At 50.6% G+C, this 26,667-nt stretch overlaps 1 protein-coding gene across 3 annotated transcripts in view; it reads right to left on the reverse strand.

The window, feature by feature from the left end:
- LOC146772608 (dnaJ homolog subfamily A member 1-like) overlaps nucleotides 1–26,667 on the reverse strand; it is a 142,366-nt gene that overhangs the window by 43,546 nt on the left and 72,153 nt on the right. For all 3 annotated transcript variants that reach the window (XM_085638962.1, XM_085638961.1, XM_085638963.1), the window contains exon 6: nucleotides 22,081–22,311. In XM_085638962.1, the coding sequence (XP_085495088.1) occupies nucleotides 22,081–22,311 (231 nt within the window). The remainder of the gene's footprint in view (nucleotides 1–22,080; nucleotides 22,312–26,667) is intronic.

Raw genomic sequence — 26,667 nt, forward strand, 5'->3', positions numbered from 1 at the left:
GGGAAAGTCTGACAAGATTACATTGCATTGTCATGATCAATTACAAAAGGTAGGATGCAACTATGAAATTGGTGAAATATATAACAAGAGGCTGAAGCTCTGCTCAAGCAAGGAATAGGTTTTTATGCAGCTTACTCATTGGATGGCAGATCACAAGAGACACCGGTAGCGTTTGCAAAGGACTTGGAGCAATCAAAGAGGGCTCAGTATGCCTTTTAAAGCACAGATTATTGTACCAGACTGTCCTTGTTGGAAATTTGCCCTTTCTGCAGTCACCACAGATTTTTAAAAATCTTTTTGCAGTACTTTATTTACTGCCTATAGAACTCTGTGAACACTATCCCTGCTAACCAGTGATAAAGTGACTGTACCTCTACAAGGTAATGAATATGCTACTTACCAGTATGCATCTGTTCTTGGCATGTAGGGCTGCTGACATTCATATCTGTGCATAGATCGCCGCCTAGTGTTGGGTCCGGATGTTTGCACGTTGTTGTCCTGGAAGAGTCTTCGAAGTATCCTTGGATAGGTGACTCCTCCCCTGGACCACAGTGCGCATGGGCATCCTCTCCATCCTCAGATTGTTTTGCGCCATTGTGGCAGTGATGGAGTAGATACAGAAAGTGATGACCATGCTATACAGTAATTCTGAGAGCTGCAGCTGCTACAGGCGCCGGGGAGGAGGGAGGGCGATATGAATGTCAGCAGCCCTACATGCCAAGAACAGATGCATACTGGTAAGTAGCATATTCAGTTCGAGGCATGTGGGCTGCTGAATTCATATCTGTGCATAGAATACATAGCAGTGCCCTCTATTAGCGGCGGCTACCAGTGCCAGCTGCAGCGGTCTGAAAAAGTGTTTTGAGAACAGCCTGTCCTACAGCTGCCTGCTGTTTTGACTGCACGTCTACACAATAGTGTTTTGTAAATGTGTGTGTAGTGGACCATGTGGCTGCTCTACATATATCATGCAGGGGAATATTTCCTAGAAAAGCCATGGAAGCCCCCAACTTGCGTGTTGTGGGCTCGTGGTGGAATAGTTAATGTGCGTTTTGCCTTTTGATAACAGATTTGAATACACTTAACTATCCATCTGGCTATCCCTGCTTTGGAGATGGCGTTACCTTTGTGGTGTGGGGCAAAGGCAACAAACAGTTGTTTTGTCTTCCTGAAGGGTTTAGTCCTGTCGATGTAGTACATGAGGGCCCTCCGTACATCTAGTGTATGTAGTGCCCTTTCTGCGACAGTTTGTGGGTTTTGGAAGAAAACGGGCAGTTCAATAGTTTGATTCATGTGGAACTACGATATTACTTTGGGCATGAATTTGGGGTTGGTACGTAGTACGACCCTGTTGGCGTGAACCTGTATAAATGGCTCTTGAACTGTTAGTGCCTGGAGTTCACTAACTCTTCTTAAGGAAGTGATCGCTACCAGGAAGGCTACTTTCCAGGTAAGGAATTGAATCTCGCATGAGTGTAGAGGTTCAAAGGGTGGACCCATCAGGCGTGTGAGGACCAAGTTGAGGTTCCACATTGGAGCCGGTGGGTGGCTTGGTGGAATGACTCGTTTGAGTCCCTCCAAGAATGCTTTGATGGCAGGCGCTCTGAATAGTGAGAGGTGCTGCCTGGTCTGCAGATAGGCTGATATTGCGGTCAAATGGACACGTATAGAGGTGTACGCCAGATTGCATCGGTATAGGTGTAAGAGGTAACAGATGATGTTTTGGATGGATGCGTCCAGCGGGTTAATGTCATTATTACCGCAATAAATGACGAACCTTTTCCATTTGGCTGCATAGCAAGCCCTTGTAGTGGGTCTCCTGGCCTCCTTGATGATGTCCATACAGTCAGGTGGCAGGTTGAGATAGCCAAACTCTAGGACTTCAGGAGCCAGATCGCCAGGTTCAGCTGTTGCGGATCTGGGTGCTGAATCTCTCCATGGTTCTGCGTCAAATGCGCGGGTTTGATCCGCAGCCTTTGATGCGGCACCACGGAAAGTTCGAGGAAGGTGGTGTACCACGGCTGGCGTGCCCACGTGGGAGCAACTAGGACGAGTGTCAGGGAGTGTTGTCTGAGTTTGCGGGCCACCAGCGGTATTAACGGCGCTGGGGGAAAAGCGTACGCAAATCTGCCGGACCAGTTCATCCATATCGCATTGCCCTGCGACTGCGGATGTGGGAACCTGGCGGCGAAGCTTTGGCATTTTGCGTTTGCTTGTCGCAAATAGGTCTATCTCCGGATGACCCCACTGCTGGAAGTACGGTTGGAGTACTGATGGGTGTAACTCCCACTCGTGCATCTGGTGGCTGTGTCTGCTGAGCAGATCCGCCATCTGGTTGTCCTTGCCAGGGAGGTGTTCCGCCATGAGGAACATGTTCCTCTGAATGGCCCACTTCCACATGCTCTGAGCCAGATGAGACAACTGTGGAGAGTGTGTTCCTCCCTGCTTCTGTATGTAGTACATTGCGGTCATGTTGTCCGTCCGGATCAACACGACCTTGTTGCATAGATGTACTTTGAATGCCTTCATGGCCAGGAAGATTGCCATCAGTTCCAGAAGGTTGATGTGCATCTTCTTTTGTTGTGTCGTCCATAGTCCCTGCACTGTGTAGTGGAGTACATGAGCTCCCCATCCCTGGAGAGACGCGTCCGCTGTCAGTACTATCTGTGGGACAGGCTCTTGGAATGGTCGGCCCTTGCAAAGGTTTTGTGGATTCCACCAATGCAGAGAGTTGTATGCCCGACCGCTCACCAACACTAGGTCTTTCAACTGTCCTTGAGCCTGATTCCACTGACGTGCTAGGCACTCCTGAAGCGGGCGCATATGTAATCTCGCGTGCGGGACTATGAAGATGCAGGAGGCCATCATGCCTATCAACTGCATAAACACTCGCGCTGGAAGTGAGTGATTGGGTTTGAACTTGGAGATCAGCAGTTGTATGCTGTTGATCCTCACTAAATTTGGCTGAGCTGTGGCCGCCAGAGTGTCTATAGTCGCACCTAGGTACTGTTGTACGTGTGCGGGCTGGAGATGGGACTTTGGGTAATTTAGTGAGAATCCCAGACTGTGAAGAAGGTGAATGGTGCGGGACATGTGGCTGGCACATTGCTGTGCTGACTTCGCTTGAACGAGCCAGTCGTCTAGGTAGGGGTAGACGTGTATATGCTGCCTCCGTAGATGTGCTGCCACCGTAGCTAGGCACTTCGTGAAAACCCTGGGCGCTGTTGTCACGCCGAAGGGAAGGACTTTGAATTGATAGTGCTGCCCCTGAACAGTGAACCTGAGGTATTTTTTGTGTGAGGGGTGGATGGGTATGTGGAAATACGCATCCTTGAGGTCCAGTGTGGCTAGGAAGTCTCCCTGCTTGAGAAGCGGAAGGACTTGCTGTAGAGTGAGCATGTGAAAGTGCTCTGAAAGAATGTACTGGTTCAGGGGTCTCAGGTCTAATATAGGTCTGAGTGACCCGTCCTTTTTTGGAATTAGGAAGTAGAGGGAGTACACCCCCGTACCCTGCTCGTGGATGGGTACGACCTCTATAGCGCCTTTTAGAAGCATACTTTGCACCTCTTTCTGTAAGAGCGTTAAGTGCTCTGAGGACATAGGACGGTTTCTTGGTGGTATTGTGGGTGGAGTGGAGGTTAACTCCAGACAGTAACCGTATTTTACAATGTCTTTGACCCACCTGTCCGTGGTGATGGAGTTCCACGTGGACAGGAACCTTTGTAGCCTTCCCCCGACAGGTGTTATGTGGTCGGGAGGAAGGGAGAGGGCGTCACTGCTTGTTCTTGGGGGAGGACCTGGTGTTGCCGTAGCCGCGTCCTCTGCCCTTTGTACTGGAGCCACGATATCCACCCCGGGTGTTTTTATCGTAGGTGGTCTGTGTATTGCCTTTGTTATATGTTTGTTGTGACCCCTGTCCTCTACCTGCTCCCTTGTTTCCGGGGCGACGAAAGGAGCCGCTCCGAAAGGACTGAGTTTGGAGAGCGCCCATGGACTTTGCAGTGTCCGTGTCCTTTTTTATCTTCTCAAGGGTGGTGTCAACCTCTGGCCCGAATAAATAGTCGGGGTTGACAGGCTGGTTGAGTATATTGTTTTGTACCTCAGGCTTGAATCCTGAGATTCGTAACCAGGCATGTCGTCGCAGCATGACGCTTGTGTTTATGGCCCTGGCAGCCGTGTCTGCAGCATCTAGTGCACACTTGATGGAAGCATTCGTGAGTAGCTGTCCTTCTCTGATGAGCATTTCTGCGCCTTCCTTGAACTGGTCAGGGAGATGTTGGAATATTTGCTCCAGTGTGTCATAGTGCGCTCTATCATAGCGAGCAAGGAGCGCTTGAGTGTTGGCTATGCGCCATATGTTTGCAGCTTGGGCGGCAACTCGCTTGCCAGAGGTCTCTAACACCTTGGACTCTTTGTCCGGGGGAGGAGCGTCACCTGTCGTTTGCGAGTGTGCCCTCTTGCGAGCATTCGCTACGACAATGGAGTCTAGTGGTAATTGGCCTCTGATGTAAGTAGGGTCCCCAGGTGCTGATCGGTATTTCTTATCAATCCTGGGGTTTATCACTCGTGCCCTGGTGGGTTCCTTGAAAATGTCCTTGGCTGGTTTGAGGACTCCTTTCAACATGGGCAGAGTCTTTACATGCCGTTCTGAGGATGCGAAAGTGTCCATAAGAAAGTCATCTTCGACGGTGTCAGAGTGAAGCTGCACCCCATGGTTATTGGCAGCACGTTCAATAAGAGCGTTGAAGGCTGCAGTATCCTCTGTGGGAGATGTTTTTGCCCCATAGAGTTGTGGGTCCTGTGCATCGAGAGGTGCACCTGGGTCTAAAGGGTCGCCCCAAGTGTGATCAGGGTCCTGCTGGTCATCAGGGTCTGTGTCTCCATGGTAGGGGACTTGGTCATCCATGTAATCCTCCAACGCATCCGTGTCGGAACGTGTGGGGGAGAATAGTTGTGGATCCTGGTAGGATGAGTGGAAAGGTTCATAAAGGAGAGGTTCTGATTCTACAGGCAGCTTCCTTTTTAGTGGGATCCTGAAAGGGTCCAACGGTGGTTCCGAAGTTATCCTTCGCTCGTGGAGAATCATCCTGCCAGTGTTGGCGTCGATGACACGTGACGGAGACGTCTCAGCAGGTGTAATCGTAGTCTGGGTGACCCGTGTCCTGAGTTGGAACATTTTCGGGATCGTTGACGGAGGCAAGCCAAAGGTAATGTTGGCTGGCACCGAAGAGGCTGCTGGAGCTTCAATCGGACCGGAACCCGACGGGTCCTGGAGGGCAGCCTTGGTTTTGCTGCTTTGTGTCGCACCAGGTCGTCCTTGGAGCGCCTTTGAGGCTTTGGCACCGACCAGGTTCGTAGAGGCGGCCGTGGACTTTTTCGGCGCCGGTGGTTCATCGAGTCGAGGTGCGGAGATGACTGTCGACGTCTTCGATGCGTGAGGCTTTGGTGTCGTCGAGGGAGCGATGCGAGACGCAGCAGGCGGTGCAGCCCTCGGTGTCAGTGACGTCGGTGCCGGGAGCCGAGCAGGTTTGTCGGCGCCGAAGGCCTTTTTCCGTTTGTCGACTCCGACGTCGCCCGCTTCAAGTTCGGCACCGAAGTCTCTCTTGGTGCGGTCGGTGTCGACGCGTCGCGCTGGCGTCGAAGGCCTCGATCCGACCAGCGCCACTTTCGGTTTAGTTGGAACCGGAGCAGCTTTCAGTTTCGGTTTTATGGAAGGGAAACCAGCTGGTTTAAGCGGTAATGGCTGCCGCTGGATGTCCTAGGCCGGGCCCGAGGGCGGGGCCGAAGAACTGCGGGATGGGTCTCGGGTAAGGCCCGAAGGCGATCCCTCGACCGGAGCCATAGGCCGTGGAACTGGGCCTTCTTCGGTCTGAACAGGTAGGCCTTGTTCATCATTGGAGCTACTCTCTTCGGCCCCTAAGGCCTCCTCGTCGTCTCCTACCTCGGTGTCGTCTTCACCTCTGTGGAAGAGTGATTCGTCGACTTCGTCCGATCCGGATCCGTGTTCGGAAACGGGACTGGAGGGTAAGACTTCCAGTTCTTCGATGTCTTCGGCCTCGTTGAAGATGTCTGCTGGGGCCGGTGCCGCGTGCTGCGCCTCGAGTCTCGCCGCTCGTCGATTCCGTAGAGTCTTTTTTGAACGGAACCGGGCACAGGCCATGCATGTCGATTCGTCGTGGTCCGGCGAAAGGCATTTGTTGCACACCGGATGGACGTCGATGTGTGGGTACTTCGCATTGCATACCGGACACCTCTTGAACGGCGTCCTCGATTCCATCGTCGAAGTAGTCGATGAACAGGTAAATGCGAAAAAAGTCGGTGCTGAAAGTTAGTAAACTAACAAGGTTGTATCGAAAACCGATCGATAAACAGTACCGACGCGAACTAAAGGCCTTTTGGCCTCGACAAAATATTTTCCTAACTTGAGCTAAGATAGCACATCCGAACCCAATGGCGGAAAAAAACAATCTGAGGATGGAGAGGATGCCCATGCGCACTGTAGTCCAGGGGAGGAGTCACCTATCCAAGGATACTTCGAAGACTCTTCCAGGACAACAACGTGCAAACATCCGGACCCAACACTAGGCGGCGATCTATGCACAGATATGAATTCAGCAGCCCACATGCCTCGAACTATTGGGATACACCGGATTGGCACATTTAATTTACTCACAAGTACCTACTATATGATACCAAGTGCCTGTAAATTAATTGCTAGCAGTGGGCTGAGGCACTCATTGAGCAAACCGCTGCAGTAGCACTGAAAAACCGGTCTCTAGGCCTACCACTAACCACACTGCAGTTTTAACCAGTTAACCGCGAGCCGCGGTGCAGGAGTTTCCGTGCGCGGGCAGGGCTGCGTCGGCCAATGGACGTGCGCAGCACTACGGAGGTAGTGCTTGCGACGGCCGTTGGCCAACGCACGCAGCTTGAAGGGTTAAACTGCAAATTCGTCCTGTCAAAATAACCCCTTTTGAAAGACCTAAGATTTTCATATTAAAGAGTCACCACTTTTGTAGGCCTTATTGTCATAAGGCAGGGTGCAAGATATTTAAAAGAAGGACACATAAAAGTTAAATGTTAAACATGTCTTTACAGTGAAAATGTCCTTAAAGCCATGTTCACTGTAGCAGGAATGGCCGTTCCATAGGAAAACATTGGAGGGCAATATTGAGCTTAATAAATGTTCTCTCCATCTAGAAAATTGCTAAAATAAGTTGAAAAAATGAAATATTTATTTCAACTTAAATGCACTGGGGAAGTTGGATTTATAATAAATATTTTGATAAGAACTTTTAGAAAGTTACATTTGTCCTACCTGAAGTCCCTGGAAGCTAAATCTGCATTTTGCACCCCATCTACTTCCATCTAGTAATGAACAAGTTACTTACCTTTGGAAATGATCTATCTGTAAGAAACATAGGTTAGTTATAAATTCCTTACCTTAGAATTACCCACAGGAGTCAGACTGGATCCAGAAAGTTTCATCAGCAGTACCCCTGCACGTCAAAAGGTGGAGTCGGATGGCTCCGCGTCAGTCGTCAGCATCGTGGCCGCTGGGATGACTGTACGTCAGCTACTTAGACTTCGCCCTCGCGTGCTGACATCCGTTCTGTACACAACTTTCCATGCCAGTTGCGCAGAGCCCTGCAAGACACTGACCACTGGTGCACAAATACTGGGGCCCTGAAAGGAAGTCCTTAACCCTAGAAATCAGTTTGATGGGTGGGGCGGTAAGGAATCTATAACTAACCTAGGTTTCTTACAGATATATCTTTACTGAAGGTAAGTAAGTTGTTCATCTGAAAGAAACAGTTATAGATTCCCTACCTTAGAATAGATACCCCAGCAATACCAACCCCTGGAGGTGGGTCTGCGAACCAAGTTCACACCAGAAAGTCCTGGAGAACAGAACGGCCCAAAAAAGCAGTCTCTCCGGACTGGACTGTCTAGGCAGTAGTGTCTAGTGAATGTGTGCAGCGATTCCCACGTAGCCGCCTGACAGATGTCATTAAGGGGAACTCCATGCCCCAAAGCAGTGGTAGCTGCCGTCACCTGGTGGAACGGGCGCGTAACCCCACTGTATGCTCCTTCTTTGCCAAAGAATAGCAGGCTTTGATGCACAAAATGACCCATCTAGAAATGGTCAGCTTGTGGCGCCCATGTAGCCAAGAGTTGGTCATCCACCAGGAATTGTTTTGTGCAATCCAAATAAAATGAAAGCGCACGTTTTGGATCCAGACGGTGGAGCCGCTCTTCCTTAGAAGGGTGCGGAGGCGAAAAGAAGGTGGGCAAAGTGATGGTTTGGCCAATGTGGAAGGAAGTAACCACCTTAGGAAGAAAGGACAGACAAGTCCGTAGGACAACCTTGTCCGGATGAACAGCAAGAAAAGGAGGTTTGGAAGAAAGAGCTTGGAGATCATTCAACCTGCGTGCAGAGGTGATGGCCACTAGAAAAGCAGTTTTGAGAGTCAAAAGCCTGAGAGGACAGTTATGTCGCCGCTCAAAGGGAGCACACATAAGATATGTCAACACCAAGTTCAAGTCCCACTGAGGCACTACGAAGCGAACAGGAGGAAAGATGAGTAATGTCTTTAAAAAAGCGATTTACAACGCGCAGAACTGATGACCTTGCGCATTCTCTTCGGTGGCGAATAGATCTAACCAAGGCTCTCCCCACTGCTGAAAGAGACCTTGCGCCACGTCCGAGTGCAGACGCCATTCGTGATCCATCAAGCACCGGCGGCTGAGTTTGTCCGCCCTGGCATTCAGAGAACCGGCCAGGTGTTGAACCACCAAAGTAATGCCCTGATGTTCCAGCCATGTCCAGAGGCGCAGAGCCTCCTGACATAGGGTCCAGGACCCCACCCTGCCCTGTTTATTGCAATACCACAAGTCGGATTGGGAGATCGATGGCCATGTGTAAAAGCTCGGGATACCGGACTCTTCGTGCCCAGTCTGGAGCCAAAAGGATGAATTGGGCCCGGTCGTGCCTGATCTTCAGCACTCTGGGCAGAAGTGGTATAGGCATAAAGGCGTATAGTAGAACGCAACTCCAGCGAGTGCCGCAATGCAAATTCCAACTCGCAGAATTGCTGACCTTACGCGTTCTCTTCGGTGGCGAATAGATCTAACCAAGGATCTCCTCACTGTTGAAAGAGACCTTGCACCACCTCCGAGTGAAGATGCCATTTGTGAACCATGATGCACCTGCGGCTGAGTTCGTCCGCCCTGGCGTTCAGTGTACCTGCCAGGTGGGATATGCCCTGATGTTCCAGCCATGTCCAGAGGCGAAGGGCCTCCTGACATAAGGTCCACCACCCCACCCCGCCTTGTTTGTTGCAGTACCACACGGCAGTGGTGTTGTACGTGAGCACCTGCACTACTCTTCCACGGACAGAGGGAAGGAATGCTTTGATTGCAAGACGAATCGCCCGAAGCTCCAGAAGGTTGATATGGAGCCCAGACTCCGCCGGATACCTCTGATGGAGTAGTTTCTTACCTGTAACTCCAGTTCTGTAGTAGGGGTATCTCTGTTATAGTCATAATCTATGAATAATCCCCGCCCATGTGCGGGGACCCCGGAGCAATCAAAAATATCTCTTAAGCTGTCCCGCATTTGCAAACCTGCAAAGACACTTAAGAGACAGACAAAATAATACAGCCTAATCACAACAAGGCTGCACTGGCCAGCACTTCCTCTGAAGTGAACACAAAAGCCAAAATAAAGTTGAAATGTCATTTTTATTCACATTTGACATGTTCCTTTATTATCACACACTCCCTTCACCAAAATCCCTTTAAACAATAGAGAGGAAGGGGTGGACAGACAAGCCCTATAGGCTGTCATTATGTGTCTGCTAAAGGGATACCGTGCCTTTAAGAAAACTCTCCAGAGACCCCCGGTATCCCAGGATGCACAGCCAACACAAGTTACTTTCAGTTCTTTTTTCCGGCTCCTGCTAGCAGGACCCTGGAGCTTGAGCTCTACCCTTTTGGGTGGTTTAATTGATTAAAATCGGATTTTTTGGATTAATAGTGGTTTCATTCGACGTCTAAAGCCTTTGTCTACTACTGCCTGCAATCTGGAGCAGTTTTGGCCCACTCTCAGCATGGCTTTATTCGATAAATGCCCTGAGTGTGGGAGGAAGAAGGCTAAGACGGACCCACATGATGTGTGTATCCTCTGCTTGTCGCCCTCACATGTCCCGGCTGCCTGTGACATCTGCAGCACCTTTTCGAAAAGGACCCTGAGGGACAGGGAGAAGACTCGCCTTCAGGGACAGGAGATGCAGAGGACCGGTGGGACTTCAGGGCATGGAGGGTCCCATTCCCCCTCCTCCGCCCATGCTTCAGCCCCTGGAGGGACCTCCGGGCAGAGCAAGGAGCAGAGACGGCACCTACAGGCTGGTAGGTCGCGTTCGACGTCGAAGGCGACGACGTCGACGGCGAGAGAGAAGGCACCGATATGTTCGCCGTCGATCCAGAGCTCTGGATCGCGGCAGCCTCGGCGTTAGACGTCGAGGGAGGGGCCGGCGAGACCCGGGACCGGGTCGCCGTCGCAGGTGTCACGGTCGACGTCCACAACACATCGACGTCGTACCGAGCCCCATGGACTTCACTCGCCGCCGTCTACCCACGGCTCGACGCCGAGACACCAGCGGTCGACGCCGAGACACCAGCGGTCGACGCCGAGACACCAGCGGTCGACGCCGAGACACCAGCGGTCGACGCCGAGACACCAGCGGTCGACGCCGAGACACCAGCGGTCGACGCCGAGATCCCGGCGGTCGACGCCGAGACACCGGCGGTCGACGTCGAGGCGGCAGTCGACGTCGAGGCAGACACCTCGGCGACGGAGATCGCGGCGGGGTTCGACGCCGAGGAGGCATGGGTCGACGTCGAGGAGACATGGGTCGACGTCGAGACGACGATAGACTGCGGGACGGCGCTCGTCGTCGAGGGCGAAGAGACGCCGGACGAGGTCGACATACAGTTCGACGTCCCAGACATCGGGGAATACGTCCTCTGTGATTACGATCTCCAGTCGGGGATCGGGGAGGCGCGGACGTTCTCCTTCGGTGGCTTCCAAGCGGGACAGGCCCGCCAAGAAGAGGAGAGTGGCCGCGAGCCCGGACAATGATGGGGCTCTCCGGCTAGAAGTGATGGGGCTTCGGATCATCTGACCCCGCTGCGTACCCAGCGGCCGCCTTTGCCTCCGGTGCCCGACCTTCCACCGGCGCCTCCACCGGTGCCTGCCCTTCCTCCTCCTCCTCCTCCTCCTCCTCCTCCTCCACCTCCTCCGCTGCCTCTGCCCGTGCCTCAGCTGCCGGCTTCGCCACCGCAGCCACCGCCTCCTTCCCCGAGGGTTCCTCACCGGCAGAGATCTCGCTCTCGCCCTCGCAGACGATCACGGAGTAGGCGCAGATCCTCCACTCGCTCTGGACATGGTCGACGGAGGTACCGGTCTCGTTCCAGAGGGTCGAGGGGCACGTACTCTTCTGGGGCTGGCAAGTTTTCGCCCTCCCTGTCGGAGACGCCTCCTACCCGCGTCTCTCCAGTGGATGACATTGCCACGTTCCAGGAGGTGTTGCTGAGAGGGGCTGCGAAGTTGGGGATATCAGTGACTACCCCTATTCCCACTACTTCTGTGATTTTTGAGACTTTGCATAAAGTACATCTGTCGCGCCCCCTCCTCCCGCTGGTCCCAGGGTTGGAGGAACCTGCTATGGAGGTGTTCTTAACACCGGCCGTGGTGAAGCCGGCACCCTCGAGACTGTTGAAAAAGTACAGGGCTCCTGACTCGGATCCGGCGTTCCTCAGAGTGGATCCCCCACCGGATTCTGTTATCGTGGCGGCGGCTCGTAAGCAACACTCTACGACGCCTTCATCCACGGCTCCCCCGGATAAGGAGAGTCGCAAAATGGACTCCTTGGGGAGGAGGATGTGCTGCACGTCGGCCACTACGATGAAGGCCGCTAGCGCCTCCGCTCTGTTGGGGCGCTATGACAGGTCTCTTTGGGACTCCCTGCAACAGTTCGCGGCCTCCCTGCCCAGAGACAAGAGGGAGGATTTTCAAGAGGTGCTGAACGAGGGCATGATGGTCTCTAATCAGATCATCAGTGCGGCGGGGGACGTGTCGCTGCTGGCGGCCCATGGGTACTGCCATAGCATACACATGAGGAGGCATTCCTGGCTGCGGCTGACTCCGCTCAAGCCGGAAGCGCAGCAGAAGATCGCCAATCTACCATTCTCTGGCACGACGCTATTCGGGTCACATGCGGATGACGAGATGGCCCGCATGAAGGCTGAGGCGGAAACTCTGAAGGCGGTGGGGCAGGAGCGGCCTAAGGAGCAGAGGAGGTCCTTCCGTTCCTCGGGCAGGCGCTACACCAAGCAGAGGGGCCAAGGGCGTCAGTCGGGCCCCCAGCAACAGCCCCAGCAACAGCAGCAGTACCAGAGGCAGCCCTTTCAGAAGTGGCCAGCATCAGTCCTCGGCGGGGAACAAAGGCCCGGCCGGGTCGAAGCCCTGAAAAGTTACTTCCCCCTCATCCGTTACCCGCTCCGGTGGGGGGGAAGTATTCAACACTACCTGGCAGAGTGGAGGACAATAACGCAGGACAAGTGGGTGCTGAATATTGTTTGCAATGGCTACTGTCTTCATTTCACCAGTTCGCCTCCACAGATTCCACCAGTGCGCTCCTCCAACATGGTGCGGGAGCTCCAGCGGGAGGCAGACGTTCTGTTAAAAAAGAAGGCGATAGAAGCTGTTCCTTTGAAGCAAAAAGGAAAAGGTCTCTACTCACGGTTCTTTATCGTAAGAAAAAAAGACAAGAAAGAGTTCAGGCCTATTCTGGATCTGCGTCAAGCAAACAGGTGGATCCGCCGAGAAAAGTTCCGTATGTTGTCCCTGCATCAGATTTACCCTCAGTTGCATCGAGGAGACTGGCTGTGCGCCATAGATCTGCAGGACGCTTACTTTCATGTGCCGATCGCACCGAAGCATCGCAAGTTCCTGAGGTTTCTGGTAGGCAACAACCATTACCAGTATTCAGTACTCCCGTTTGGCCTGAAGTCTGCACCGCGGACGTTCTCCAAGTGCATGGCAGTGGTCGCGGCACACCTGCGGAAGACCAAGGTGTTTGTGTACCCATACCTGGACGACTGGTTGATCAAAGCGTCCACTTATCAGGAAGCCCAGTGCCATTTCAACAGGACGGCGGCTTTGCTTCACCGTCTGGGGCTGCACATCAACATGACGAAGTCAGTGCCGATCCCTGTGCAGTGTCTCCAGTACTTGGGGGCTTCAGTCAATACCTTGACCGCAAGCGTGTGTCCTTCGGAGGAGAGACGCTTATCGATCCGTGGGAAGGCTCTGCATCTCATCTCAGCCCGCTCTCCTACGGTGAGGACGGTGTCTTCCTTACTGGGGTCGATGGCTTCTTGCATCTTCCTCACCCCCAATGCACGTCTGCATATGAGGCCCCTGCAGGAATGTCTGGAGGATCAATGGGACCAGAGGCGGGGGCGTTGGGAGGACAAGATCCAGTTGTCTCAGCACGCTCGGCAGTCTCTGAAATGGTGGTGTTCCCCAGAGAATGTCTGCAAGGGGACTCCTTTTCACAAGGACATTCCGGTCCAGACCATAGTGACCGATGCGTCTCTCCAGGGCTGGGGAGCGCATTCGGGCCCTCTTCAGATTCAGGGGATATGGTCGCAGATGGAGACGACTTACCATATCAACTTTTTGGAACTCAGAGCAGTACACTTGGCCTTGAAGGCGTTCCATCCCTCCTTCAGGACGTCCTCCCTGCTGGTTCAGACGGACAATGCTACGACCATGTATTACCTCAACAAGCAGGGGGGCTCCCGTTCACGCACCCTGTCTCGGGAGGCACAGGCGATCTGGAACTGGCTGGTGGCCAGGAATCTGACGATCACGGCGACCCACCTGCCGGGAGTGCAGAATGCCCAAGCAGACGCGCTCAGCAGGCTCGTTCAAGAGAACCACGAGTGGGTGCTAAACGACGACGTGCTAAGAGACGTCTTCGCAGAATGGGGCACTCCGGATATAGATCTGTTCGCTACGGCAGAAAACAGCAAATGCCGCGACTTCGCGTCCAGGTACTACCAACCAGGGACGCTGGGGAATGCCCTATGGATCAGCTGGTCCAACAGCTTTCTCTACGCCTTTCCACCCATTCCCCTGATTCCGGCGGTGCGGATCAAGCTGTCGCAATCCAGAGCCAGAATGATCCTGATTGCTCCGGAGTGGCCGAGGCAATGGTGGTTCACCGACCTTCTTCACCGGTCTGTTCTGCCACACCGACGCCTGCCGTGCCGGCCGGACCTTCTCACGAAGTTCGGAGGGCAGATGGTTCACCCCAATCTCTCGTCCTTGAGTTTGGCAGCATGGCTCCTGAGCTAGTGCAGTATGGACACTTGAACCTGCCTCAGGACTGTATGGAGATCTTGAAAGAGGCTAAGAGACCGTCTACGAGGACTTCCTACGCCTATAAGTGGAAGAGATTCTGCTTATGGTGCAAGGCGAAGGACTTTGACCCTACATCCTGTAAAGAAGACGTTATTTTGCCTTATCTGCTGCAGTTAGCTCAGTCTGGGCTTAATTTTCATTCTATTAAGGTTCATCTCGCAGCTCAGACTGCGTATAGGAAGGGCCCTTCTCAAACCTCATTTTTTCGAATCCCTGTGATTAAGGATTTTTTGGAGGGTTTGCGTAAGGTGTTTCCCCCTGTTAGAAGGCCTTCTCCACCTTGGGAATTGAATGTGGTGTTATCTAGATTGATGAGGGAGCCTTTTGAACCTATCCATAAGGCTTCGTTGCAGCATTTGTCTTGGAAGGCTGCCTTCCTTGTGGCCATTACATCGGCCAGGAGGGTGAGTGAGATTCAGGCTCTGTGTTGCCAAGAGCCGTATACTGTTTTCCATGCTTCTAAAGTAGTGATGCGTACCCATCCTAAATTTTTGCCTAAGGTAATATCAGATTTCCATGTGAATCAGATGATAACTTTGCCTACGTTTTTTCAGCATCCTTCCTCTCCGGCGGAGAGGTCTCTGCATTCACTTGATGTGCGTAGGGTGTTGAAATTCTACCTGGATAAGACAAAAGATATCCGCAGGTCGGATCAACTGTTTGTTAATTATGGTTCGGTGAGAACTGGTTTAGCTACCTCAAAAGCAGTCCATTTCCAGATGGATTGTTTCCTGTATTCAGCTTTGTTACCAAAAAGCTAATAAAACATTAGGGGGTAAGCCTACGGCACATTCGACTAGAGGCAAGGCGGCTACTACCGCTTTGCTTAGGAATGTTCCCATTGCTGACATTTGTAAGGCTGCCACCTGGAAGTCAGTCCATAAGTTTACAAAGCATTACTGCCTGGATTCTGATGCTAGGGCAGATGCGCAGGTTGGACAGGCTTCGCTGAGGAATTTGTTTGCACAGTGATTTGTTGGTGGTTGGTCTTACTCCACCGCTTCTTGTTGGTTGGGATGGGCTTGCCATTCTATTCATAGATTATGACTATACACAGAGATCCCCTACTACAGAAGGAGTAGTTTCTTACCTGTAACTCCAGTTCTGTAGTAGGGGTATCTCCGTTATAGTCATAAGCGACCCTCCCTCCTCCCCGGTGGAGTAACCTGACGGTATCAGGCCTGTTATACACCTTAAAAAAGAACTGAAAGTAACTTGTGTTGGCTGTGCATCCTGGGATACCGGGGGTCTCTGGAGAGTTTTCTTAAAGGCACGGTATCCCTTTAGCAGACACATAATGACAGCCTATAGGGCTTGTCTGTCCACCCCTTCCTCTCTATTGTTTAAAGGGATTTTGGTGAAGGGAGTGTGTGATAATAAAGGAACATGTCAAATGTGAATAAAAATGACATTTCAACTTTATTTTGGCTTTTGTGTTCACTTCAGAGGAAGTGCTGGCCAGTGCAGCCTTGTTGTGATTAGGCTGTATTATTTTGTCTGTCTCTTAAGTGTCTTTGCAGGTTTGCAAATGCGGGACAGCTTAAGAGATATTTTTGATTGCTCCGGGGTCCCCGCACATGGGCGGGGATTATTCGGGGTCCCCGCACATGGGCGGGGATTATTCATAGATTATGACTATACACAGAGATCCCCTACTACAGAACTCCAGCTTCCCCATGTGGCCGCCCCATCCCATAAGTGATGCATCGGTCACCAGAGGGAGAGAGGGAGAGGGAGGGAGGGAGAGGGAGAGAGCCGTAACTTCCTGTTGGAAAAGGGCCAGATGATCCCCTGACATGCGATGGTACTGAGATGGCATGGCTCGAGGGGTAGTCTTGAGGGGAGAGAGTAGCCCCTTCGGACTATCTGCAAAACCCACCTGTACGACGTGATGGTGTGCCTGTAAAGTCGGACTAGGAGGGTTTGGAGGCTGCTGCAGAGGGGGTGGTGGTGGACTGGCCTGCCCGCTGGCCCCCATAACCATGTCGGTGGTTCCCACGTCCCCAACCGGGCTGGGGCTGTACAGCTTGCGCCAGCGTGTGGCTCTGAAAGGAACCTGATGGGGCACCCCTTCGGTAGCAACAAAAGGGGCAAAAAGACTGCAGGGAGTGTGGTGGGGCCCAAGGACTTGGCCGTAGCCCTAGAAGCGCTCTAGCGCAGTCTGCTTTGTCGCCGAACAGGTGACAGCCATCAAAGGGCATGTTCATCAGGGTGTTCGGACATCCCCAGGAAAAGCCAGTCGAGCTCAGCCAGGCGTACCGTCGAAGTGCTACCCACGTTGAAATTGTTCTACCCAGCGAGGTGTCCAATCCACAGTGGATGGTAAACTTCACTGCGTCTCGCCCCTTGGCAACTGCATGGGAGAGCTCGGCCCGGGCCTCCTCCGGGCACAGAAGCAGCACTTTCGCCACCTTTTAAGACACAGAGTGGGTATAATGGCCCAACAGACATGCTGTGTTTACGGACCGCAGTACTAAGCTGGAGGAAGTAAACATTTTCTTCCCAAGCTGGTCCAGCTTCTTGGATTCCCTATCAGGTGGCGCGTTGGGGAATGCGCCTTTGGACGTTGAGGCTTGGACCACCAAGCTCTCAGGGGTGGTGTCGCCCAGAGCCGGGCGGTGGCTTCGGGCAATCATCCTATCCACAGGAGCCCCTGTGTTGGGCCTGGACCAGGTGCCCAAAAGGATGTCTGAGGGAATCATTGAACAACAGGGGATCCAGAGCTCGCTAGGAGGTTAGTCCTGACTGCCACCGTAGGTAGCTCGAGGTGGAGAGCCTCGGGCGCCCTACGCCACACCACTGCGCAAGTTGCTCTCCTCCGTAGCCAGGGTAGGAGGAGACAACATGCTATGGTCTGGTGAGGTATCCAGACCACTGGCTCTTCCCAGTTCCTCTCTCCAGTCCTGATCATACTCAAGCTGGTCAATTAAAGGGTCACCAGACTCCTCCCAGTCCTACTCATACACCCCAGGCTGAAATGGGCCAGGGTGGAACACAGGCACAAAATTAGCTATCAGCGCCGGATCTGGTGTCGGCTGACGCCAGTCCAGCTCTGTGTCCACGTCAGGGAGGAGCCTGGAGGGCCTGGCCAGCGCCAGTTGCGGATGTGGTGCAGTTGAAATCGGCGCCGGAGGGGTGTCGTAATCAGATCTGGATCGAGGCCTGGATCCAAGGGGGCCCTGCAGTGCCTGAGCCGCTGGCGTCAAAGGCCTAGGGCCCCCAGCTAAGTCGGCAGGGCCCGAAGGCGTGCCGGCGAAGACGGGCTGCCCAAAGATGGCATGCATCGCTTCGTAAAACTGACGAAGCTGGGCAGGGGTCGCTCCCGGTCCTCAGAAGGGAGGGCAAGCTGGAGTTGACCCACCTGCAACCTTAGTTGCCCGACGGACGAGGGGAAGTCGAAGTGCGACGATGCTTCAACTTCTTGTGCTTCGACTAACCTGACCCCGGATGCGAAGCCTTTGACTGAGATTGGCGTGCTTGCTCCGCGACCGGTCACTCGACCTACCACGGGACCGGGACCTTGAACTGTGCGGAGCCGACTGCCGGGCCTCGAGGAGCTTTCGGGACCTCTCCCGCAAAGACTTCGGGGCCATGGTCCGGTAGTCTGAGCACGACTTGGGGTTGTGGTTGCGCTCCATGCAAAACAGGCACATGCGGTGCGGTTCAGTCACCGACATTAGTAGATTACAGGAACTGCAAGCCTTAAAGCCGGGCATTCCTGACATGCACCAGGAGTCAAACACTCAAAACGATGGCGACAAAAGTAGCAAAAAGGTCAGTCAAAAGGTGACTGGAGGTACCGCTCTTCCACTTCTGCACTGGCTGGCGCAGAAGAAAGAACCAACGTCAGCGCGCGAGGGCGGCGTCTAAGTAGCTGCCGCGACTTCATCCCGGCGACTAGGACGCCGAGCTGACCGACGCCACCTTTCGACGCGTAGGGGTACTGCCGACGAAAAACTTTCCAGATCCAGTCTGACGCCTGGGGGTAATTCTAAGATCAGAAGGCTATAACTGTTTTTCAGATTAGCATTTCACTAGGCGCGAATGAGGTGTGAACTTGCTCCTAGGAAAGGGGCAAAAAGGCCATAGGTGTTGGGAGGTGCTGTTGACAGGATGGCGTAAGGGCTGGGCAAAAGGACTGGATTAACTTCAAAGAGACCTACCCTTGTCACAAGCAGATGTAGTGAACATCCAGGCCTGCACCCTTTGTTTTGCCCCCGAATCAGAGCAGCCTCCATGACAGTGGACCTGCTGTTGACATCCGTGTCAGATCCTGCTGACGTGTCAAGACGGACTAGACCGGTCATCGTGGGTTTTTCATTTGACACAGTGAGCAAACTTGTAAGAGGTTTCTCCAGTCACAGGCAAATGTTAGCTGACACTTGGGCAGGGCCCTTCCTTTTGTCCCCGCCCGACAGCCCCCAATCTCAGTGGGACTCTTTTACATTAGTGTCCAAGCCCATTTAAGAAGTCTTCTAGGATTACATAAAATATTTAGGGCACACTTCCAAGGAGGGGAAACAGAATGCCAAAACATTATTTGCTTATCATCTGTGTCGCTAATGAAAGCGCCACTTTGTTAGACCAGACTTCTGTCTCCAAGTTTGCTAGGGGTACAGGGACTGCCTAAAAGGAATATGCTACTTACCAGTATGCATCTGTTCTTGGCATGTAGAGCTGCAGATCTACACACTGTGCATAGATCGCCATCTGGTGTTGGGCCCAGATGTTGCAGTTGGTGAAGGCTTGATGGGCTTCTTAACCGGGCCCGAAAGCGAGGTAATGTCCTCAACGTCGGAGGCGCTGAGGAGGCCCTCTTCGGCGTGGTGCTGTTCCGGGACATCGATGCCTTCTTCGAAAAGGTTGTCGGGGATTGAAGTCGACGAGTGTGCCATTGTTCTCCTTGCTAGTCAGTCCCGGATCGTCTTCTTCGATCGGAAGGAGGCGCAAGCTGGACGGTCCCGTGCCTCGTGTTCTGGGGAGAGGCAGAGGTTGCACACCTCATGGAGATCGGTGGGGGGAAACTTCGACCCACATCGAGGACACTTCTTAAATGGAGTCCTTTCTATCAGCCAGGACCGGAGCCTAGGTAGGCCCGAAGGCCTTCGTCGACGACCGGAATCGAAGACTTACATTGTTGAGTCGCGTCGAGTGTGGGAACGGGATCGAGACAATACCGTTGAAGGGGGGAGGATTGCACGCCGAACTGGAAAACTGGAACGGTTCCGAACTGGAGCGCGAAGAACACATCCGAGCCCGATGGCAGAAAAAAACCATCTGAGGATGGAGCCGAAGCCCATGCGCAATACGATCCAAAGGAGGAGTCACATACCTCGTGACTTCCAAAGACTTTCCAAGAGAAAAACAACTGCAACATCCAGGGCCAACACCAGATGGCGATCTATGCACAGTGTGTAATCTGCAGCTCATATGCCTCAAATCTATAGTTTAGTGACAGATGTGCGAGGACACGGGGGAATTACTTCAGTGTACCCCCCGTCCCCCCACCCAAAAACACACACAAGCCCACGGAACACAAGTTTAGTGTAGTCAAATACTTAAGCCATCTTGAAAATGCCCAAAGTGTTTAGGTTTAACCCTGGTAACTTTTACCCCATTGTTTAGGGCCAGGGGTGTGGAATTTAATAAAATATCTACTTGCCCATGGGGCAGGTTGCTTCATAAAGCTACTTATCCTGTAACAAAATCCATCGATGCCATGTAGTGCGGCGAGAAATTATGGCAGCAATCGCATTATATAAGAGCTCTGATTTAGCCTCTCTGATTATGCCAGGGCGCATACCATAGTAGTGTTTGAATACTTGCAATCCCCCTATATTGCCAAGTTTCTGCAGATCTACACACTGGGGCTGAAGGTAGTGGTAAGCAATAGTTCCAGGGTTAAAATGCCCTTTTGAGTCTGTGCAAACGTACTAACTTGCACGTTTTAAGGGTTTTCAACAACTCTTCTTTGTGGGAAATACTAGCATGCATCAACACAGGTTAATAAATGATGCTGCAAAGAAATGGTACCTGAAAATTTCCAGTAGTTTAGAGAAATGTTTCTTTCCTGCTTTCATTTTTTTATGAACATTTAATTTTGGAAGCAAAGTATCATTAATCTTTCTTTTAATCTTCTGCAAATATTTGTATTAAATCAGAGAGTATTAAACATAGCCTCATATTGCTAAACTTTGAAAACATGTGTACACAGTTTTATACTGGAACCATTGTCAGTAGTGTAGTCAGAGCTTAAATTTACTTAGAGCACTCAGCCTAACAATAAAGGTATTCAAATAATGAACCATAAACACAAGTTTGAACAGTATCAACAAATGGACAAAAATATGACCTTAACTGCAGACAGTGCCCTTCCCTGATCCATAATGTGGTACTGAAAACTGGCAGCCAAAGCGTTTGTGGTGCAGGGGATTAGGCCTACTTGTCCCAAGGGCAAAATACACAGGAAAACTTGATGCCCTTGACCCCAAACAATATGTCCTGGGCGTCGGGCTATAGGAATTCCACATCCCTGTTACGGCGTCCCCAGGGATCACTCTGATCCACTAGCTTGTGTCAGGCATAACTGTGGCTTCTCCAGTCACCCACTCGAGAGCAGTCCTGGATTTGAGGAAGATCAGAAGCGGGCCGATTAGGTGGTCTGCAACCTGAAATGAACCCTGAAGGACTGGACCTGCTCTCTCGCTTGTACCCAGGACAAAGACAGACTCCAAGGGTCATAGGCTGACCAGATGTTCAAGCTACAGGGATACAAAAGCTTCAAGAGGCCTTCCGGTTGAGTCTTTAAGTGCCTCCCTGAGGTCTGGGGGATTCAGAAGTGTACTCTTAGGGTGGACTGGGACTTAAACGACTAAAGTTAGAAGGTAAAATCTGTGACCAGGAGGAACCTGCTTTGTGTATCCGACCTGTCTTCCATTGCTGCCAGCTTCAAATTTCACCTAGGTCCTATTCTATTGCAACCATTGACTATCATTGGCAATGTGTGATTCATGGCTGTATTTCTACTTAGAGTTCCCATCTCTAGTTCCCCTTGTTGTATTTGTCATTTTGTTCATGAACTTTTACTGTTTTCCAATTGGTCACAGGTTGCTATTGTATTGCATTTCAATGTAATTACTGTTTTAGTACGGCATAAATACTTTACACATTTCCCCAAGGAAAGTCAGTCTAGCTACCAGGGTGTTCAGTTCAGTAGAATTTAGTAACGGAGGGCGCACTGTTAAAGATTGTGATTATTACTTGAAGTGGGTACTTGCACACCTCAACTAATAATACAATTTCTTACAGTCCTTAATTATCAATTGCCCTTGTATGGCTACAGAGCAAATTTCAATTATTGTTCCAGCCATTGCAATCTTAGGCATTTGGACTTAAAAATCCCTCTTTTTCTAATAAGACTAGGATTCTAGTTTTTGCATTTCCGGATTCCTAGTTCATTGTCATAGGGTGTCCACAAGGGCACATATGTGCAGAGTCCAAATACACGGTCTCCTCCTTATCTTGCTAAGATGTGATTTGTTGTGCTGCAGTATTATGAATTGGTTGCTTGCTCAATGCCCTTTTACCTTGTCGAGAGGTGATGAGTAGAGACCGATTGTCTAAAGTTCGGATACTTTGTCTGCAGCCGCACAAAGCATCTACTAAATCTATCTCCATCCGGATGATCAGATCGTGGCCCTGTCTCCTAAACACAGGGTGCTCCTTTTGATCTAAGGTGATAACAATGTCTCCTGGATCCAGTCCTGGCACTTGGTCCCCTTCTCCATGAAATGTGATCTTCTGCCCATCCCTCATACCTGCAGAAATACATTAGAAACACCACTATTTCAAATTAATGAGATCTTAAATAGCGAATACTGAGAATTTTAAACATATGTGATTGTAAGTTACAAAGATAATATGAATATGCATTCAGTGATCATCCAGCAGAGAAACATTTCCAATCTTCTAGGGAGCCTTGGAAGTAAAGATTCTCTTACAATTGTAACTTACACTAACAAGCTGCAAATTGATTATGTTACTTACCCTGTAACTATCTGTTCTTGGCATTTAGTGCTGTAGATTCACATAGAATAAGTCAGCCATCTAGTGTTGGGATTGGATGATTGCAAGTTGTTTTTATTTGAAGAAGTTTTTCAAGTCACGAGGCTGTATGACTCCTCCTGGTGATACTGCGAATGAGCATCAACTCCATGGTTAGATTGTTTTGCCGCAGGCGGGCGAAAAAGGAGTTAGAGTGTTAGTATTGTGAGGTCCATGCAACTAATGTGAATAAAGATAAATATAAAAGTAAATTGAGGCCTGCACATGCGTCTGGGGAAGAGATGGGCGTATGTGATTCTAAAGCACTACATGGCAAGAACAGATTCTTACAGAATGAGTAACAATCAGTTTGAGCAATGTTTGGCTGTAGGTATACATGCTTAGCATGGACTGTAAAGCAGTCCCTCTCCCAAAGCGGTGGCTAGCCTGTGGGAGTAGCAGCTTGAAAAAGACTAGATAGAACTGCTTGACCAACATTGGATTGTTGACTTGCTAATAGATCCACATAGTAGTGCTTTGTGAACGTGTGTGGTGTGGACCATGTTGCTGCATTGCAAATTTCAGGAATAGGTATGTTCCCCAGGAATGCCAGAGGCTCCTATTTTGCGAGTTGAGCGAGCCCTAGGGGGAACATGTACATTTCTTTTAGCATAACAAGTTTGAATGCATTGGACTATCCATATAGAAATCCTACATTTTGAGATTGGGTTGTTCAAGTGTGGGGATGTGAAAAGCAACAAATAATTGCTTGATTTTCCTAAATATTTTGGTTCTGTTGATATAGTACAATAAAGTTCTTTTTACATCTAGAGAATAAAGAGCTCTCTCTGCAACGGTTTCAGGTTGGAGAAAGAAGGGGAGAGGAGTTGGTCTAACGGCTAGGGCGGCCGACCTCGAATCTTCGGAACCGGGTTCTAGTCTCAGCAAAGACGCTCAACATCCTGTGATTCTGGGCAAATCACTTAATCTCCCTGTGCCTAACAAACAATGAATGTGTCCTCACGTAACGCAACTGGTTCTATGTAAAGCGCTCCGATACCCGATTACGGGTCAAGTTTGCGCTATATAAAACTTCAAAAACAAACAAAAAAGACAGGTTATTCAACTGATTGGTTAATATGGAAAGCGGAGACAACTTTGGGAAGAAACTTTGGGTTTGTTCAGAGCACTACTTTGTTTCTGTGGAGTTGGAAGAATGGTTCTTCAAAAGTCTGTGCCTGGAGCTCCCTGGCATGTCTGAGTTATATTGATAGCTATTAAAAATGCCACCTTTCAAGATCAGTATTAAAGTTTGCAGGAATGTAGTAGCTCAAATCGTGGCCCCATGAGCCTTGTTAGTACAGTGTTGAGATCCCAAGCTGGTGCAAGTTTGGGTGAAATTACTCTTTTAAGTCCTTCTAGAAACGATTTAATGACTGGTATCTTAAATATATATGCTGACTGTTTTGTAGATAGGCTGTAAGGTGTAAACTTATTGAAGTGTAGGCTAGACCAGAGTTTTCTAGATGAAGGAGATAAATGATGGTTAGTATTGGCAGATCTAGTCTGTTTACTTTGACGCTGGCTGGCACTAGAGGACAAATCATTTCCATTTGGCAGCGTAGCGCTTTCTGGTTTTAGGCTTTCAAGCTTCTTGGACTTCAGGAGCTATATGGCGAGGTTCATTTCCTTGGGAGAGGTGAATAAGCGTAGGCAAATATCCCTGACCAGTTCATCCATAGAGCACTGCCCTAGGATAGTGGGTGTGGGAACCTGGACATGAAGTTTAGGCATTATGGGTGGGTTGCAAACCTGTCCATTTGTGGAAACTCCCACTAGTGAAAGTATGGTAGGAGTACTTTGGGGTGGTTACGATTCGTGGACATTTTTTTTGGAGTTTTATATAGAGCAAACTTGACCCCAAGGTAGCGCTTTAAATGAGCACAAGTTGCGTTACATATGGAAATATTTATTTTGTTAGGCATGGGGAGATTAAGTGATTTGCTCAGAATCACATGATGTTTAGAGTCCCTGCCAAGACTAGCCCGGTTCCTCAGCTTCGAGGTTGACTGCTCTAGCCGTTAGGCTGTAGCGGTGTCCTGCAACGTGATTGTTTGTCCCTGGTACGTGTTGGGCTAGGAGATTAATGTTGTGATCTGAAGCTAAGCGCCTGATGGTCTGGGCTAGGCAGGATAATCGTAAAGAGTGGGTCCCACCCACTTTCTGTAGAAAGTACATGGTTGTCTGTCCGGATTAGTACAACCTTGTTTATTAAGTAGGTTAGGAACATTTTCAATGCTAGGTGAACAGCTTGAAGCTCTAGGTAAGAGACAACATGGCACACTGTGTGCCATGCCTGTAACCCACTGCCTGGGGCCTAGGTAGGTCACCCTTCTAGAAGGGTACATTAGCCCACAGGTGTGGGTACAGTTGCATGAGCACTGTACCTCTACAGTGTCCAAGTCCATTCTTAGACATTGTACCTGTATTAAAGCTCAAGTTACTACTTGTGTAACGATAGATCTGTAAGTGATATTAATGATAGATTCCTTACCGTAGAATAATCCCCAGGCGTCAGATGGATCCGGAAAGTTTTCCTAGCAGTACCCCTGCTTGTCAGTAGGTGGCGTTGTGCGGCTCCGCGTCTGTCGCTGGTATCGTAAGCGCCAAGATGACATCGTGGAGACTACTTAAGCGCCACCCATGTGCGCTGACGTCCGTTCTGTACACGAATTTCCACACCAGGAACGCAGAGCCATGCAAGAAACTGACCACTGGTGCCATGAAACTAGGGCCCTGAAAGGGGATGACCTTAACCCTAGAAATCAGTTCCAAAACAGGGTGGATGGGTGGGGCGGTAAGGAATCTATCACTAACTAATGTCTCTTACAGATATATCGTTACACAAGTAGTGACTTTTGCATCTGAAAGAGACACGTTAGTGATAGATTCCTTACCTTAGAATAGGTACCCCAGCAATACCAACCCGGTGGTGGGTCTGCGAACAGATTACACCAGAAAGTCACAGAGAACAGAACGGCCAAAGAAGCCGTCTCTCCGGATTGGACTTTCAAGGCAGTAATGCTTGGTAAATGTGTGCAGCGAGATCCACGTAGCTGCCTGACAATTGTCCTGCAAGGGAACGCTGTGTCCCAAGGCAGTAGTCGCTGCAGATGCCCTGGTAGAATGGGCACGCAGCCCCACAGGAGGCTCCTTCTTAGCCAAGGAGTAAGGAGTAGTTTCTTTTCTGTAACTCCAGTTCTGTAGTAGGGGTATCTCTGTGTATAGTCATAATCTAGTGAATAGTCCCGCCCATGTGCGTGGACCCCGGAGCAATAAAAAATAATCTCTAAAAGGTGACAAATCATGCAGACCTGCATACACCTTTAAGAGAGAATTTAATTTAAAGACAGATAATGCAGCCTATACCCACAAGCTACACTGTCCAGTACTTCAACTAGAATTCCACCAAAATCCACAAACAGCACTGCCTGTCTAGTTTTTCTCCCCATAGGAAAAAAACCCTGCCTCTACCAACAAAAGCCTCTGGAATGATAGAGAGGAAGGAGTGGACAGACAAGCCCCATAGGCTGCCATTATGTGGCTTAAAACAGGATACTGTGCCTTTAAGAAAACTTTCCAGGTTTCCAGAACTTTCCCCAGTATCCCAGAATGCCCAGCAGGTCCCATTTACTTTCAGTTCTTTTTGAAGGCGTAGCACGCCAGACCTGTAGCATTCTACATACGAATAAGTATCTCTCCACCGGGGAGGAGGGCGGGCGCTTATGACTATAACAGAGCTACCCCTACTACAGAACTGGAGTTACAGAAAAGAAACTACTCCTTCTGTAGTAGGAGATCTCTGTGTATAGTCATAATCTAGTGAATAGAATGGCAAGCCCATCCCCACACAACAAAAGCGGTGGAAAACACACAAGACACTACCACTACTGTGCGAACAAATTTTGCAGCGAAGCCTGCCCAACCTGAGCATCTGCCCTGACATCCGAGTCCAGACAGTAATGCGCAGCAAAGGTATGGACCAATTTCCAAGTGGCCGCCTTGCAGATTTCCGCAATCGGAACATTACGCAGCAAAGCCGTCGTGGCAGCTTTGCCCCTGGTGGAATG

Source organism: Triturus cristatus, chromosome 12 (genome assembly GCF_964204655.1).
Source record: "Triturus cristatus chromosome 12, aTriCri1.1, whole genome shotgun sequence".
NCBI classification, from domain to species: Eukaryota; Metazoa; Chordata; class Amphibia; order Caudata; family Salamandridae; genus Triturus; species Triturus cristatus.